Consider the following 16,511-nt stretch of genomic DNA (forward strand, 5'->3'; position numbering starts at 1 on the left):
AGTGCTTACCAATGTCTCCTTTCCATCCTGGAGAAAAGTAACTAATGAGTGCCAGAAAGTTCTGTCCTGGGCCCAATGCTGTTCAACATCTCTATCAATGGCTTGGATGACAGGATAGAATCTTAGAGTTAGAAGAGACCACATTTGCCATCCAGTCCAACCCCTATCATGCAGGAAAAGCACAAAGTACCCCTGACAGATGGCCATCCAGCCTCTATTTAAAAGCCTCCAAAGAAGAAGCCTCCACCACACTCTGAGGCAGAGAGTCCCACTGTTGAATGGTCAGGAAGTTCTTCCTAATGTTCAAGTGAAATCTCCTTTCCTGCAATTTGAACCCATTGCTCCAAGTCCTTGTCTTCAGGGTCACAGAAGTCAAGCCCGTTCCCTCTTCCTTGTGACATACTTTCACATATTTGAAAATGGAGATCATGTATCATCTCAACCTTCTCTTCTGCAGGCTAAATGTACCCGGCTCTTTAATATGTTCCTCAAAGGGCATGGTTTCCAGAGCTTTTATCATTTCTTGAATTGTGGTACTCAGAATTTGACACAACACTCCATGTTAAGTTTGACTAAAGCAGAATAGAGAGACACCATTATTTCCCTTGCTCTAGACACTATACTACTTTTGGTGCTGCCCAAAATCTCATTGGGCTTTTTAGCTACTGCATCGCATTGTTGGCTCATATTCAAGTTGTGGTCCACGAAGACTTCAAGATCTCTTTTGCATGGACTGTTGTCGAGCTAGGTATCACCCATCCTTTATCTGTGTATTTCATTTTTTCTGCCTAAGTGTAGTATCCTACATTAGAATAGAGAGCATGATTTTCAGATGACATGAAATTGTAGGAAAAGAGATTCCACCTAGATGTTAGGAGGAATTTCCTGACAGTAAGAGCTGTTCAACAGTGGAATAGGCAGCTTCAGAGTGTGATGGAGTCTTCTTGGCTATTTGTTAGGAGTGTGACTTTATGTTCCTGCATGGAAGAATGGGGCTGGACTGGATGTTCCTGGTGGTCTCTTCCAACTCTATAGTTCTACCATTCTAGGAAAGATATCTTCTGTTGTCACTTTCATTTTGAAATAGTCTAGAATGTCTTCATCCAACAGACTTCAAGGTGGCACAATGAAATAAAATAATAAAACCAACACATTTTATCCATGCTTCCTATAAGTAATGAGAGCCAACAAAATCCTACAATGGCAAAGAGACAATAAACCTAATTTGCAGTATGTGAGTCAAAAGGTGTGTTTTGATCTAGGGCTTCCTAATGTCAAGTGATTTAGGGTATGCTGCAGGTTTGTACAAATGGTTGTGAATGGCCTCTTTAAAGAGGCATCGGGAGGAGGAACAGAAAAAGAAGTTCTCAATTTGGTGTGGAACCTGGAGCCACATCATGTCCTCAGTGGTCAGGAAAACACAAACCCAAGGCCCATTTCAGTTAACTTGTTATGTTTCTTTAAGTCAAAGTTTAGTCTACATTCTAGGAATTCTTAATAAGTAAAGTTAATTGAAAACATATCTGTGAAGTGCTGTTTCTCATATTGAAATGAAGCATGACAATTAAGCTGGCAAGCTCAAGTTTGGAATTTCAAACCATGTAAATATTTTGGGTGGAAAGACTATCCGCAAAATTTATTGTGGTCTCAGGGCCGAATATAATGAATTAGCACCCTTGTTCTATACTCTGGTGCCACACAGCTACAATTGCTCTTATGTATGCAGACAAAAAAGAGTGAAGAAGATAATTACAGAGGGGTACTATTCATTTCCTGCAATTAGTGAAGTCTGTATGGATTTTAATTATGAAGATCTTAGAGAGTTTTATTTTGGCCAGAGGGGCCTATCAGGATTATTCAGTCTTCTCTATCAAGTTATGAACTCATTAGCACATATTAGAAATAATAAAGATGAAAAGATGGATACCATATGAGGGAGAGTCAAAGACATTCACATAGTTGCTCTGATTCTTGCTCCCTTTTTGTTGTCCTACAGAGCCAAATACGTTAATCAGTAACTGCCTCAAACTAGTGGTAACAGCAGGACAGAACTTTGGGGCAGACATCTAAAGCCTCATTGTACCATATAAGCAGTACAACACTCAAAGAGTGATGACTGGCAACCTCCATGGCAGTAGGGTAGTGAATTCATTCTGGGTTTTAGTCTGAACTTGAAAGGACTATCCAAATTGCTGAACCCATTCCAAAATAGGTTCAGATTCTTGTATACCTCCTATAACATTCGGACTACAATATGAAAGCAATTCACCACCAATGCTCATTACCCACAAACACAATAGGATGGCTTTCATTTTGAGATATTTGACATGATACACAGAAACATATCAAGAAACACAGACACATATACGAAAACCATTAAGTTGAACATCTTACATTTTTCAGCTTGATCACATATTCTGCTAAATTTATTCTACCCTTTAAATTAGCAGAAGCAAACAGAGGTGTTAAATTTTGCCACTGGTCACATTAAATTCAATTAAATTCAGACTATTTATATTTGTATTTTATTTTAGTAGTTATTTAATATCTCACTGTCTCCTGGCATGGGTTCCAAGGCAATGAGGTGACTCCAGGTGTTTATTAGAGATTTCAAACATTTAATCATTATTGAGTTTTTATTTCCAAGGAAGTGGAGAAGAGTATTTTGTGCACTATTTTCTTTCATGCCGCAAAATCACTTGGCTGACTTTTCAGTTTGAGCACCATGACATAGAGGGTGGAGTTAACATTTGCTGATCCATCTCACATATCTTTGGCCAGCCATGTTCTATTTATATTTATTCATATTTATATTCCATTTATATATACTCCACACTAATGTAGGTTCTAAGAGTGATTGACTAATTTTGGAATAAGTCTGGTTTGTAGTCATTTCACATTTATCCTGTTTGTCAGAAAGATAGACGGGTAGAGTGGGAAGACTAGCTGTTACTACTTGCACATCTAACTGCTTTGTGGTCTAATTTTTATGTCATTCAACAAATGTGGGCTGAGCTGAAGAAGGAACATGTAATTCTGGTTCTCTTATTCACACAGTAATTCCAGTCCATTCAAAAGGGAAAAAATTAAAACACACGGTTCTCTTGTTTTCTCATCCATTCTGATTATACCTTCTGTCTTTGCCTGATGCATGGAGTAGCTTAACACATGCAAACTATATCATTCTACATTGAAAAGGCCGTTTCCTGCTGTAGTTGTGGTAAAATAAAATTCTTATGTGTATAAAAGTACTCTTTCAGAACTACCAGCAGTAGTGTGGTCTTTTGGGAATGTGGGCAGAAGTTCATGATCATTATTATTGTTGTTATATCTATTTCTATCCTGTTTTTTCCCCAGCTTGAACTTCAAAACAGTTTACAACAAATTTAAAAACAGTTAAAATTGTCAACATATGAAAGTTAAAATGAGATTAAACAGTAAAATAGTAAAAACCAGATCATTAAACACAGGTACACACATCCCAGAACAACAATTAGCTAGGTATAAGTAAGGTGAGTCATATAAGTCATTTATCAAATGCCTTGGCCACAAGAAGTCTGCCTTGTGGACTTATAATGCAGGTTTGTGATTTTTGTACAGCTGGTGCCTCATCTGGGCCTCTAAGGTTTCCATGATAACACTTTTCTTTTCTAGGGCATCCTAATTTGATGGTTTGTCAATTTTTCTACATTTTTCCCCATTCAAAAATGTGAAAATGCATCTTCTAAGGCTCAGTTCTTGCAGTAAAAATGTAACACTAAAATATGTTGGTATTCATGGCTGCATTGGGTTTTCAAGCATTTATCTCAAATGAAATTTCACCCTTAAGATTAAAGAGACTTTCCATTTTTGCTCCACAGAAACTATGTTACTTGTTGAAAGAATTGTAAGTATATGACTTTGTTGTATGTAATAATTTTGCTAATTGTTGTATTTGCTCAATTTCTGAATGCACAGTTGCAAGACATAAAACTGTCTCCAGAACTGATAATTCTATACCATTAACCAGGAGGAATCGGCCACGGTGGTGCAATGGGTTAAACCTTTGTGCTGGCTGAACTGCTGACTTGAAGGTCAGCAGTTCAAATCTGCGAGATGGGGTGAGCTCTGATATGTCAGCCCTAGCTTCCCATTTGGGGACATGAGAGAAGCCTCCAACAGAATGGTAACACATTTGAGCATCCCCTGGGCAACATCTTTGTAGGCAGCCGATTCTCAAGCGACTTGCAGTATGTTCTCAAGTTGCTTTTGACACAATAAAAAATACCAGGAAGAATGACTATTTAGTTTATCAGGTACATATAGTGGCAACTGATGTAGGTTTCTATTCAATTATCAGCATGTCATTGCCTTCGACTTGTTTCTTACTTATAGCAACAGCTAGTCTTCACACTCTACTCATCTAACCTTCTGACAAAATTAAAAGGTTTTTGTCAATTCTGCTTTTCTTTTAGTCTGAGAATGACTCCAAAGTCACCCAGTGGATTTCCATAGCAGCAGGTAGATTTGAACCTTGGTCTCTAAGACTCTTCGTACTCTAGCCAACAACCATGCCACAGTGGTTTTCATTTTATTGGATTGTCTCACTATACGGTTTTCAAGGCAAAAATCTTAAGGAGTGGTCTACTATTATGTTTCTCTGCATAGTAGAAACAAGCATTAACTATGGTGCCAAAGCCATTGAATCTCAGATGTAACATAAAATCATGGCGAAAAATGTAGATTAGGCAATATATATGTAATAACTCCTCATAGGAACAAGGAGGTAGCACTGCTTCCAGAGAGTGTTAACAATTTAGGATTAATATCTATTTTTGAAATATTTTCCTCCAAGACAGATGACTAGCCTGTTACTTGTGGTGCTCAGAAATAGATTTCCTTCAGTGACAACTCATACTTGATTCCTACTCAAGCTAAAATTTCACTCTTTTCAGAAATAGCCTTGTACCAGAAACACATTCTTTCTATAGAGACGAAATATATTTCCTTTGCCAAATGCGTATTACAGAACACGTAGTCTGAATATTTGCTGTGTGTGTCTATCTTCAAGTGGGCTGTCAACTTATGACAACCTCATGAATCTTATAGGGTTTTCTTAGCAAGGAATACTCAAGAGGTGGTTTTGCCTGCTGCATACTATGTACAAAAACTTGGGTCATGCAGCCAAAGGCAGGAAGAAAATCAAACCAGCTCTCAGAGCACCACCTATAGGTCATGCTTGTGAAAGAACAAGCAAGAATATGCAGTATACCGTATTTAAAAAGCCAGCAAGTTTGATTGTTCTTCATCATTCATATTATGAGTCTCATTTATTTTTTCTTCATGCCTCATTTCTCAATGCTCATTTGGAAGATACATATAAAATGTCTAAAGAATGTTTTCAAGTGAGTTGTTCCTCTACAATTGACAGCAATCATTCACTCAGGTTTTCCGGAGAATCCAGATGAATTCAAATGAAATTGATGTTGTCCACCCACCTCTTAATCACACGTCATGCTGAGTTTTCTGGCTTTAATTACAATAGTCGTGTCACATATAGATTAGCAGATTGCTGCTAACCTATTTTGTGTGAGAATTTGATAGCATTGAGAGGTTCCACCATACATTTATTGCCATGTCTTTCCTGTTTGCATTGCAATAATTACATATCCTACACCCCTGTTGATTTTTAATTTTTTTGTTTATAACTCAGTTGCACGATATGCTTATGTTTTGTTGTTGTACACTCCTGGATATGAGCAGCAGCATGGAAATATTTTAAGGTATCAAGATTAATAGTGTTTCATTTCAATGTAAAAACATGTACTTTCTAACCCAATATCCAGGTGAAAGACATGGAGCTATAGAGTAGCTGCTCAGAATGCTCAAGGATAAGGAGCATGAAGAGTTGAAATTAAAGCAATGGACTCGCTCCTTGCATCACTATGGGCACAGCACCCTCTACCGTCACAAAATATGACATTGAAATACCCAAGCCCAATAAATAGGACTCAAGCTGGATCCTCCAAGCTAGCAACCATGGAGTTTCTTCAATTAATTACTATTTCCAGTTTTGACAATAACAAAATAAAAAAATATATTTTAGTTATCTGTAGCAATTATTTCCAGCAATGGTTATGTCTGGTTTACAAATGTAAGAATTTTACTCTGCTTTGGTCAAATCTGTCTTGGAATCTGGTGTCCAATTCTAGGCAACACAGGTCAGGAAAGATTTTGACAAGCTAGATTGTGTCCTGTGTTATCACTGGCAGGGAAAAAAATTCTACCTCAGATTATTTAAAAACCAGTGCAAAGCAGGCAGAGAGAACAATCTGGATCATCAAAATGGAATAATTCAGGAGAATGAAAAAGTACTGCTCCATTTGCTGCTCTCATTCCTATGAATTCAGATACTACTTACCACCCTTATTTGTCAATGGAAATGGTTTCTCCTATGCTTACATCATTCAAACCCTCCCCTCCCAATTTTTAATCCTTAAGAAATAGTAAAAATGCTTCATTTTGGTAATTTTAATCCAAGTGGGTTTCTTTACAACAATGAAGGTTCCCTTTTGTTAAAAGTAATCTGAACTGCATCAAGGTTATTTAGGATGTGCAATCCAAACCATGAGTTTATATACATGAATAATTAAGAGCAGATACTGTTGCTGAAAAGAAAAGTTTCAAATAAAACATAGGTTGTTGTTTATTTGTTCAGTCACTTCCGACCCATGACCTCATGGACCAGCCCACGCCAGAGCTCCCTGTTGGCTTTGCCACCCCCAACTCCTTCAAGGTCAAGCCAGTCCCCTTCAAGGATACCATCCATCCATCTTGCCCTTAGTTGGCCCCTCTTCCTTTTTCCTTCCATTTTCCCCAGCATCATTATCTTCTCCAAGCTTTCCTGTCTTCTCATTATGTGGCCAAAGTACTTCATCTTTGCCTCTGATATCCTTCCCTCCAGTGAACGGTCAGGCTTTATTTCCTGGAGAATTGACTGGTTTGATCTTCTTGCGATCCAAGGCACTCTCAAAATTTTCCTCCAAACCACAGTTCAAAAAGCATCTATCTTCCTTAGTTCAGCCTTCCTTACGGTCCGGCTGTCGCATCCATAGATTACTACGGGAATACCATTGTTTTAACTATCCGGACCTTTGTCACTCTCCACGAAAACATACCTAATAAGGGTAAAGGGTGTTTAAATACTTAAGGTATATTACAAATCATAAACAATTCTAGGCTGTAAAAGGCCCATGTGGTAAAGTTATTTAAAAAACACAGACTAACTGGACAAATAACTGAAGCAGGATGTATGTACATTTTTATTAACAAGAGCATTTTCACTGTGATTAAAGACAACAGTGGGAAATACAAGGACAGTCCATTTACATGACAACTCTGTGGTTTAAGAAAAATATTGGCATATGGGACTTATATACAGCTGTAGTATACACAAACATACAAGAGTTGACATTATGAAAAGATAGAGCTTGGGTCAGAGGTCAAAAATCCTGTCCAACATCTAAAAATATTAAACCTCAAAAGGGTTCAAGAGCATCATAATCCTGAACACTTTCCATTTTACAAACATCCACTAAAGCCTTTAGTGAAAGCCATAAGTGAAATATCAAAAATATATTGATGAGTCTATCACTAGTCATGAATGCTCATATTTACATTAAGTTACCAAACTCGTTGCCAAATGCTTTATTTACAAATCTCTATTTGCCCTTTGTGAAAGTCATTAAAAGTTTAAACAATCATAGAAATGCCAGATAAAAACAATGCCTTCCAAGAAATTATACTTTTTATACAACAATTCTGACTGAGTGAAAATAAATGTATGAAAATGCATTTTAATACAAGTACTCGCACAAAAACCTTTAATTCCAATACAAAGTGAAATAAATTTGCCCTGAAATTTGAGGATGTGGATGCTTCTCTTTCACAATAATGCTGTAAAGCAAAAATAAATCCAATGAATTATTAATTAATAAATCTTTATATAATCTCTTTATTTTTTAATATTGATGTGTTACTAAATTGACTGCATTTTAATTAAAGCTACGTATACTATTTGCAAATCATAAATGGCTAAAATGAACTATACAAGCTGCCTAAAAGTGTCATAAGATGTAAGGTGTGATTTCTCAGTAGCAATGAAAGTCAAGTCGAGGATGATGGAGAAAAGAAAATAAATAAGCAAATCAATCAAACATACAGAAATTAAAAATTACAATGAAAAAGATTAAAAGTGTGGTTCTTTGTGATGTCCAATAAAAGCCAAAATGGAACTGGGTACCAGGGGATATTCATATTAACATGTGCATTGACAAGCTAACAGCACAACTTCACTATAGAAGAAATAAGCCCCACTGATTTCACACGGATTTACTCTCAGATAAAGGTGCATAAGACTGCAGCTGAAAATCTGCTGCCAAACCAGTGTGCATAAAAAATGTGGGTTCCTGTGATTTTCTTATCTGTTTTTCTTCATCATTAGACTGGTTTTTATATCACTAAAGTACTTGTGGCATCTACTATATTTTTAAAGTTTCACATAATGCCAAATTTGCACATACTGAATATACTCATGTATAAGTCTAGAAATTCACTCAAAACACTGACCCCAAAAACTGGGGTCAATTTATCCAAGGGTCAATGTAAGTACAGTACCTTAATTTTTTAAATCAGAAAAACAAAAGTGACAAAAGGCAAGAAAATCCAAAAGAAGCACTGACCCTCCCCCCATCCTCAGGCAACTTTCTTCACTGCCTTTTTTTAATGCCTAGGTGGGGAAATGGGAGCGGTGGACACCAGGGGTTACTGGCCCCCTGAGGCATCACTGGCTCCTTCTCCTCTCTGCAGACTGACTCTGGACTTATCAATGGGTCACATCAAAATCCATAATTTTGGCCCCCAAATCTGTCCTTGACTGATGCATAAGATTAACTTCTACATGAGTATATACAGTATGCCAAATTTCCTTCATAAACAGAAATAACTCCCCAAAGCAAAACTTCTTTAAAAGCTTACCAATCTGCAATACTACTATGTGAACAATGAGTACTTAGTGTGGAATTGGTATGCCTCAAAGGTTGCAATAATAGGAAGAATTCAGTCCATACAGGGGGAAATCAGCAGAAAAGTGGTGCTAAACAAATGAATGAATGCTTTTTTAAATCTTCAAATTAACCAGGAAGCTACCAATTAGACTACGGATGTGTGTTGGGAAAATTGCTTTCATTTAATGTAGAGGCAAAGTTCATTAATAAATAATACTGGTTTTCATATGCCTTGCAGGTAAAGCAAAATAAATAATTTGTCTGATCTGTACTAGCTGGTAAGAAGTTACAGACATTTATAGGTCTCTGTATGGAAATCATACTAAAAGAGATGGCACCCCCACAAACACAAACGTATAAGACACTATTCGTGCAGAATGTTTTCTGTGAATTTCCTACTCTGCTCAAGGGCTGGAAGAGAAAATAGATAGCCCTATTGTAGGAACATAAGGTAAGATTGGAACAGAATGATTATTTCATATTAGGATCAAAGCTACTTTAAAGCAGGCTTGACCACTTGTTCTAAATACACAACAAATAGATTTGCTATCCAACACACAGGTGTAGCAACATGAAAACTCATAAGCAGTAGAAAAAACACTACAAACTACTTAGGTAAATCCATGTGCAACATAGCTATCATGTGAGTAAGAATAACCCCCTCTAAAGAAGAAGAGAAAACAGAAAATGAATACAAAAGGAGATTGCAAATGGGATAGAAGGCTAGACCTTAGCCTGAGGAAGAAACAAAAATGACATTTTGCAGGTCAAAACAATGAATAAAATGAAAAATAACATTTACCTTCCCAGTATAAAAACTATGCAGCACATCAAAATTAACAAACAGGTTCAAATATACAAAATAAATACTTCCACTTTGCCTGTTGCACAGGTTTTATCGCTGAGCAAGTTCTAAGAAAGGACCAGGTTAAAACACAGTTAATGAGGAAATTGAAGCAAAGTGTAACTGAACTCTCAATACAAGTCATGCTGAGGATATCCTTACATGACAGAAACATGAAATGAATGGCAAGGAGATTCTTGGCTACGGCCAGATGGAAAGTTAGATTCAATTGTAATTGGTCCACTCTTCCACTGGAAAATTATGTTAACTATGTAGTAGGCATGTTTAGTCCTTATGGTGCTGGATAAAGCATGTAGTTTTCTATCAATCGTCCCCTCAGAATTCTCTTTTTCACCCAGTTAATTACTGCTCTGTCGCTGTACTTTTGGGCCAACACTCTGAGTTTCCACTTCTGGACTTGGACGTTTCCCAGTACATACTCCAGTGCCAAGTGATATTCTTCCTGAAAATTGAAAACAAATAGGTATTTGAAAAATCTGGCTTTCATCTAACTTGAATGCCATAATGTGTGTTTACAAAGCATACCTTTCTGGGCTGAATGTGTTTTTTGATTGTCCCCATGAGAATAAAGCAAAATACCACTTCCTTGAGAATAACCTGTTAAGACATATACTTAAATTGTTTTTAAATATATAAAAGCACAGCTATTCCTATTCCTTTTTCAACTTTTTGTTAAATGTATGATGAAAACATTCATTCATTAGGCCTTACAAATAAAACTAACTCTGTATATTATAATAAATAATAAATTTATTTTTGTCTGCTTCAAAAGAATGTTCTTTGCAATATCTTTCTCAAATGCAATGGTTACTGCAAATCAGTACTTATCCTTAAACAAAAGGTATGTTCGTATATTAACACTATTTAATAATTCAAAATATTTGAAACTCCATTTTGGGGCCAAGACCTCACAGGACAAAATGATACACAGTTCATAATTCTAATTTGACACACACATCCAGCTTTAATATTTTGAGTATCTCCAAAGTCATCTGTATAGTTAGCTGAAAAGAACTATGATTCTTTGAGTGATTGTTCTGTGTCTGCTTGGAGATATTTCAAAACTTCTAAAGCTTCCGAAGATGTAACACGAACATCTGTCTGTCCCATTTTGATTGATTCTTTTCAATTGGTTCAGCTTGAGGATGCGGACAAGGTGCTTGGAGAGGTGAGGGCTAGCACATGCATCCTAGACCCCTGCCCATCCTGACTGGTGAGAGAAGCCAGAGGGGGTTTGGCCGAGTGGGTGAAGGCGGTGGTGAATGCCTCCCTTCGGGAAGGCATATTTCCAGCGAGCCTTAAATTGGCTGTGATCAAACCGCTGTTGAAAAAGCCATCACTGGACCCCACTCAATTGGACAGCTATTAGCCTATTTCCAATCTCCCCTTCTTGGGTAAGGTTGTGGAAAGTGTGGTGGCCGCACAATTCTAGGCATTCTTGGTAGACACTGATTTTCTAGATCCGGCAGTCTGGCTTCAGGACGGGGCATGGTACGAAACAGTCTTGGTCGTCTTAGATGATCTACGCCGGGAATTGGACAGGGGGAGCGTGTCCCTGCTGGTTCTGCTGGACCTCTCAGCGGCCTTCGATACCGTCGATAATGGTATTCTTCTGGGGCACCTTGCCGGGATGGGTCTCGGAGGTACTGTTTTGCAGTAGCTCCGGTCCTTCCTGGAGAGTCGTTCCCAGATGGTGTCACTGGGGGACACCTGCTCGGCCCCATAACCATTGATTTGTGGGGTCCCGCAGGGCTCAGTACTGTCCCCCATGTTGTTTAACATATACATGAAGCCGTTGGGAGAGATCATCTGGAGTTTTGGGGTTCGGTGTCATCTGTATGCAGATGATGTCCAGTTCTGTTACTCTTTCCCACCTGTCACTAAGGAGGCTGTTCAGGTCCTGAATCGGTGCTTGGCTGCTGTGTCGGACTGGATGAGGGAGAACAAATTGAAATTGAATCGAGACAAGACAGAGGTCCTCCTGGTCAGTCGCAGGGTCGAATAGGGTATAGGGTTACAGCCTGTGTTGGACAGGGTCGCACTCCCCCTGAAGACACAGGTTTGCAGTCTGGGTGTTCTCCTGGACTCATCACTGAGTTTGGAACCCCAGGTCTCAGCAGTGGCCAGGGGAGCATTCGCACAATTAAGACTTGTGCGCCAGCTGCGCCCATACCTTGGGAAGTCTGACTTGGCCACGGTGGTCCACGCTCTGGTTACATCCCGTCTGGATTACTGCAGCGCTCTCTACGTTGGGCTGCCTTTGAAGACAGCCCGGAAGCTCCAATTAGTACAACGGGAGGCAGCTAGATTAATAACTGGGGTGTCATACAGGGAGCGTACCACCCCCTGCTAAGCCAGCTCCACTGGCTGCCGATATGCTACCGAGCCCAATTCAAAGTGCTAGTCTTGACCTATAAAGCCCTAAATGGTTCTGGCCCTATTTACTTGTCCAAACGTAGCTCTTCCTATGGGCTAATAAGACCCCTAAGATCATCTGGAGAGGCCCTGCTCTTGGTCCCACCTGCCTCACAAGCGCGGTTGGTGGGAACGAGGGACCTTCTCGGTGGTGGCTACCCGGCTGTGGAACACCTTCCCTAGCAACATCCGGCAAGCCCCGACGCTTCTGGACTTTAGAAAAGCTGTAAAGACATGGTTATGTACCCAAGCTTTTAATGAGTAATCGTTTAAATCGACATGGTCCGAAGTAAGGTTTAAGCATGAGGTTCTGGATAAATGGATCAAATTATATACATGTTTTTAAGTTTAATAATGTATTTTAATTGTTTTATCAATTGATTTGTATGTATTGTTTTGATGTATAATTGTGTTGGGCATTGAATTTTGTGAGCCGCCCTGAGTCCTCTAAGGTGAGAAGAACGGGGTACAAATGTTGTAAATAAATAAAAACTACATTTTGATTAGAAATACTGTCAAAACTTCATACACTCTAAAGTCTGTTTAGCTCTTTTCTTTCTTCAGAATGTGTCCTCTCAAGCACTGATCCTAAATATAATTCAGCAGAAGACACCTCACTGAAATATAACTAAATCTGCATGGACAATTGGGACACACATCTTTTTTTCATTTATATTTTTTGTTTACAACGAAGATAAACATCCACAAAATGAGAAATCCAGACCGAGCTTTGCTCAATTAAAAAAAAAGTTAAATTATGAAAGGGTTTACATAGACTGTCCAAAAGATAACAAAAGACCTTATATTCAGTAGTGTATGTATCCATGCACACAGGCAGTGTTTTAACTGCTATATTAAATTAAAGATTTTTAAAGTGTTTTACCTTGCTGCTGAATTCCACTTGTTCCTGTATGAGATTCTCCCATGGTACATGCTTGAACATTCCCTATGTGCCCTTCGTTCATTCCCATTTGCGATCCTGCCAGAAAGCAAAGGAAATCCATGTTAGATTTTCACATTTGGGAGAAAAAGAATTATGATCTGAAAGATACAGATTTCCCCTCAGGCATGGATGTTGAGGTTCTCCACACCAGTATCTCACACAAAGATGGATGACAACCATCATCTTTACCACTTTGCACTCATCGTTATTTTAGCCTTGGCGGGAACATTCCTTTTACTTCAGCAGCACTGTGATGGCTCCACTGTAAAGTGATACATTCATGATTGATTTAAACTATGTTTTCTAAGTTCCTTTCCCCTCTTTTTTACATGAGCTACAATGGCCTTTATGAGCTGAAATTATGGGCAGGAGAATCTTGAGAATTTCTACTAAGACTTCAGTAATTTTCACACCAATTTTCCTGCTTAAGAATAGAAAGAACCTACCATTTGTATTGGTGCAACCTGGAATGTTCTCTCCTGTGGAATATCCCATTAGGCCACCATTTCCATTCCCATTCCCATTAGAAGGCACTGATGCAAGGAGGCCTAATCAAAAGAAAATGCCATAGCATCAACATAAAGAACATTGTTCAATCATTATCTTTTCACATTCATGCAGAAAACATTTCTACATTTCATCCATAGATTTTCTCAGTAACATATCTAAGTTTATATTATGGCAATAAAGACAAATATTTTTATAAATATACAAATATCCAGTTGGACATTAGAATCTGAGCTTGAACACAAAAATAAATAAATACAGGAACTATATTTTGTAAATAACTCTTTAGAGTGCGAGAAGTGGATGAGAAACTTTTGAAATACACTAAACAGAAGGAACGTGAAAACAAGAAGTAATGATTGAAATCTTGCAAATGAAATCGTATTGTGGAAAACTGGCAAATGCTGACAGATTAGTAACTTTGCTTTTCTAGACAAAAGAAGGAAATGCTTAAAAAGAAATTTGAACTTGAGCAGTGTGAATGATTTATCAGGAATTTCAGATTGGCTTAAAAGATTAAATATTTAAAACCTGAAACAAAAAGTACAGTAGAGTCTCACTAATCCAAGCCTCGCTTATCCAAGCCTCTGGATAATCCAAGCCATTTATGTAGTCAATGTTTTCAATATATCGTGATATTTTGGTGCTAAATTTGTAAATACAGTAATTACAACATAACATTACTGCGTACTGAACTACCTTTTTTGTCAAATTTGTTGTATAACATGAAGTTTTGGTGCTTAATTTGTAAAATCATAACCTAATTTGATGTTTAATAGGCTTTTCCTTAATCCCTCCTTATTATCCAAGATATTCGCTTATCCAAGCTTCTGCCGGCCGGTTTAGCTTGGATAAGTGAGACTCTACTGTAATACAATGGGAGAGAAACTAGCAGGAAACTCAAATTGAAAACATCTGCGAAGTATGGAAGAATCAAGCTATCTTATCTCTAGTATGAAAAAGATAACAATGTAAGCAACAGGCCTGATAAAAGAGGTATCCAGACAAGACACTACAAATCAAAATGTCATAACCATGAGAAGTTACTGGCAAAGCTCCAGTAAGCGTTTCCTGAATTATTGGAATAATAATCTACTTCAAAAAATAACCATGACTTTTATAGCCTCTTTTCATTTTTGACTTAAGTATCTTCCTCCAGAAAAGGACATTTGTAACTGAAAGTTGCTATATCCCTAATCCACAGTAAAAATAGATAGGTTAAATGTAACAAAGTAAAGCTCATTGTTGTCTTTAATACTCTTCTATGATCACACTTGTTTGCAACAATTGCCACTTTATGGCCAAACCACCATTCAAATGAATAACTCAATCACTTCCATGTTTGTACTGTATTATTTTGGATGATTCAGGAATATGGATGTTAGACAATGCAGTGCAATGCCCATGCAAGAAATTAAGATTGTAACATAAATTCCACATTAAAATGATAGCACTCTGAACTGTACAAGGTTATAATGAGGTCAATATGAATGAACAGCCTACAGGAAAAGGCTTTTCATTTCCCCACAGTCTTTGTTCATCTATATTACAAGCATTTTGAAATTATCTGGGTCATAGGCAACAAAGTAAAGATAATTTAAAAATAAAAACATATCATACCTAATCCTCTGTATCGTGACAATTGCTGATACATTTGTTTCATCCTCTCAATATTCAAGCGACTTGCTTCAGCATGATTTACCATTGGTTTAGGGTAATTCACACCTATTATACATTTTGCTGCCTTCTGAACACCATCGGGAGCATTCCAAGGATCATATATATATTTTGCAGGAAAACCTCTAAGTACAGGTAGATACCGTCTTATTAAAATAAAATAAAATAAAAATAATTAATTAGTATCTAAATTTTGATAAATTAATTAAATGTGTAATTTCACTGATATTTCACAATGCTGTTTAACCTGATATAGTCTCCATTAGGGTCTGTTCTTCTGCCAAAGCCCACAGGACAATAGCAATGGAAAAACTGCTGGAAGAAGGAGCTACAAGACAGCCACATCCAACTGCCTGCATTCACACTCCAGTCAGCATCTAGAAGCAATTCTTCAAATACCTGAAAAAGACAAACATAATTTGTCTAAATTTTTAGTTTTTCAGCAAACAGCCTCTAGGAGATACACAGTTTTCAAAGCTTAATGACAAAGGTACTTAAATGTCCTTGTATAATACATCATATATACATATGTCCACATAATATGTTTATATGTTGTGTATGTGTGTGCATGTTAAGGCACAGTTTATGTGGGCTACATATGGAAGAACCTGCTGAACTGTGGTAAGTGATAAAACCTAACTTAATATGGAAGAATTATCAATTTGTACAAGAGACTCAAGGTAGTTTACAGAAATTAAAAGGGGAGGAGGGGGTAGCAAATGAGAAAATCAAAACTAAATTTCAGGTTGACTTTTCTCTGCCAATAGAAAAAAAAGAAAGAACTAGGTGCTCTGACTTGACAGAATGAAAGTATATTATACAAGGAGGTGTACACAAGACAGTTTAATTGATTGCACTTTGCACCCTTGCATAGATTTCTGTAGGTGATATGATAAACAATGATCACAGCAAAAGCAACAATAAAAGTGCTAAATCCTTGAAAAGCAGGGCTGAACTGGAAAGCTAAATTCCCTGCTGGAAATAAAACTAGATTTAGAAGGACTGACATAGCCAGCTCCTCATGTTGCTATGGCTAAAAGCCATGAAGATCAGGCCCCTC

The 16,511-nt window shown here is 37.6% G+C and overlaps 1 protein-coding gene across 2 annotated transcripts in view; it reads right to left on the reverse strand.

Moving 5' to 3' along the window:
• Positions 1 to 7,278: 7,278 nt before the first annotated feature.
• Positions 7,279 to 16,511, reverse strand: part of cry1 (cryptochrome circadian regulator 1) — a 38,553-nt gene continuing 29,320 nt past the window's right edge. The window contains exons 8-13 of one of the 2 annotated variants that reach the window (XM_003220922.4): positions 15,699 to 15,850; positions 15,395 to 15,597; positions 13,714 to 13,815; positions 13,208 to 13,303; positions 10,435 to 10,506; positions 7,279 to 10,351 (exon numbers count right to left, since the gene is read on the reverse strand). In XM_003220922.4, the coding sequence (XP_003220970.1) occupies positions 10,248 to 10,351; positions 10,435 to 10,506; positions 13,208 to 13,303; positions 13,714 to 13,815; positions 15,395 to 15,597; positions 15,699 to 15,850 (729 nt within the window). In that variant the 3' untranslated portion in view covers positions 7,279 to 10,247. The remainder of the gene's footprint in view (positions 10,352 to 10,434; positions 10,507 to 13,207; positions 13,304 to 13,713; positions 13,816 to 15,394; positions 15,598 to 15,698; positions 15,851 to 16,511) is intronic. The other variant, XM_008110601.3, reaches the window with a different exon arrangement.

Source organism: Anolis carolinensis, chromosome 5 (genome assembly GCF_035594765.1).
Source record: "Anolis carolinensis isolate JA03-04 chromosome 5, rAnoCar3.1.pri, whole genome shotgun sequence".
NCBI lineage: Eukaryota > Metazoa > Chordata > Lepidosauria > Squamata > Dactyloidae > Anolis > Anolis carolinensis.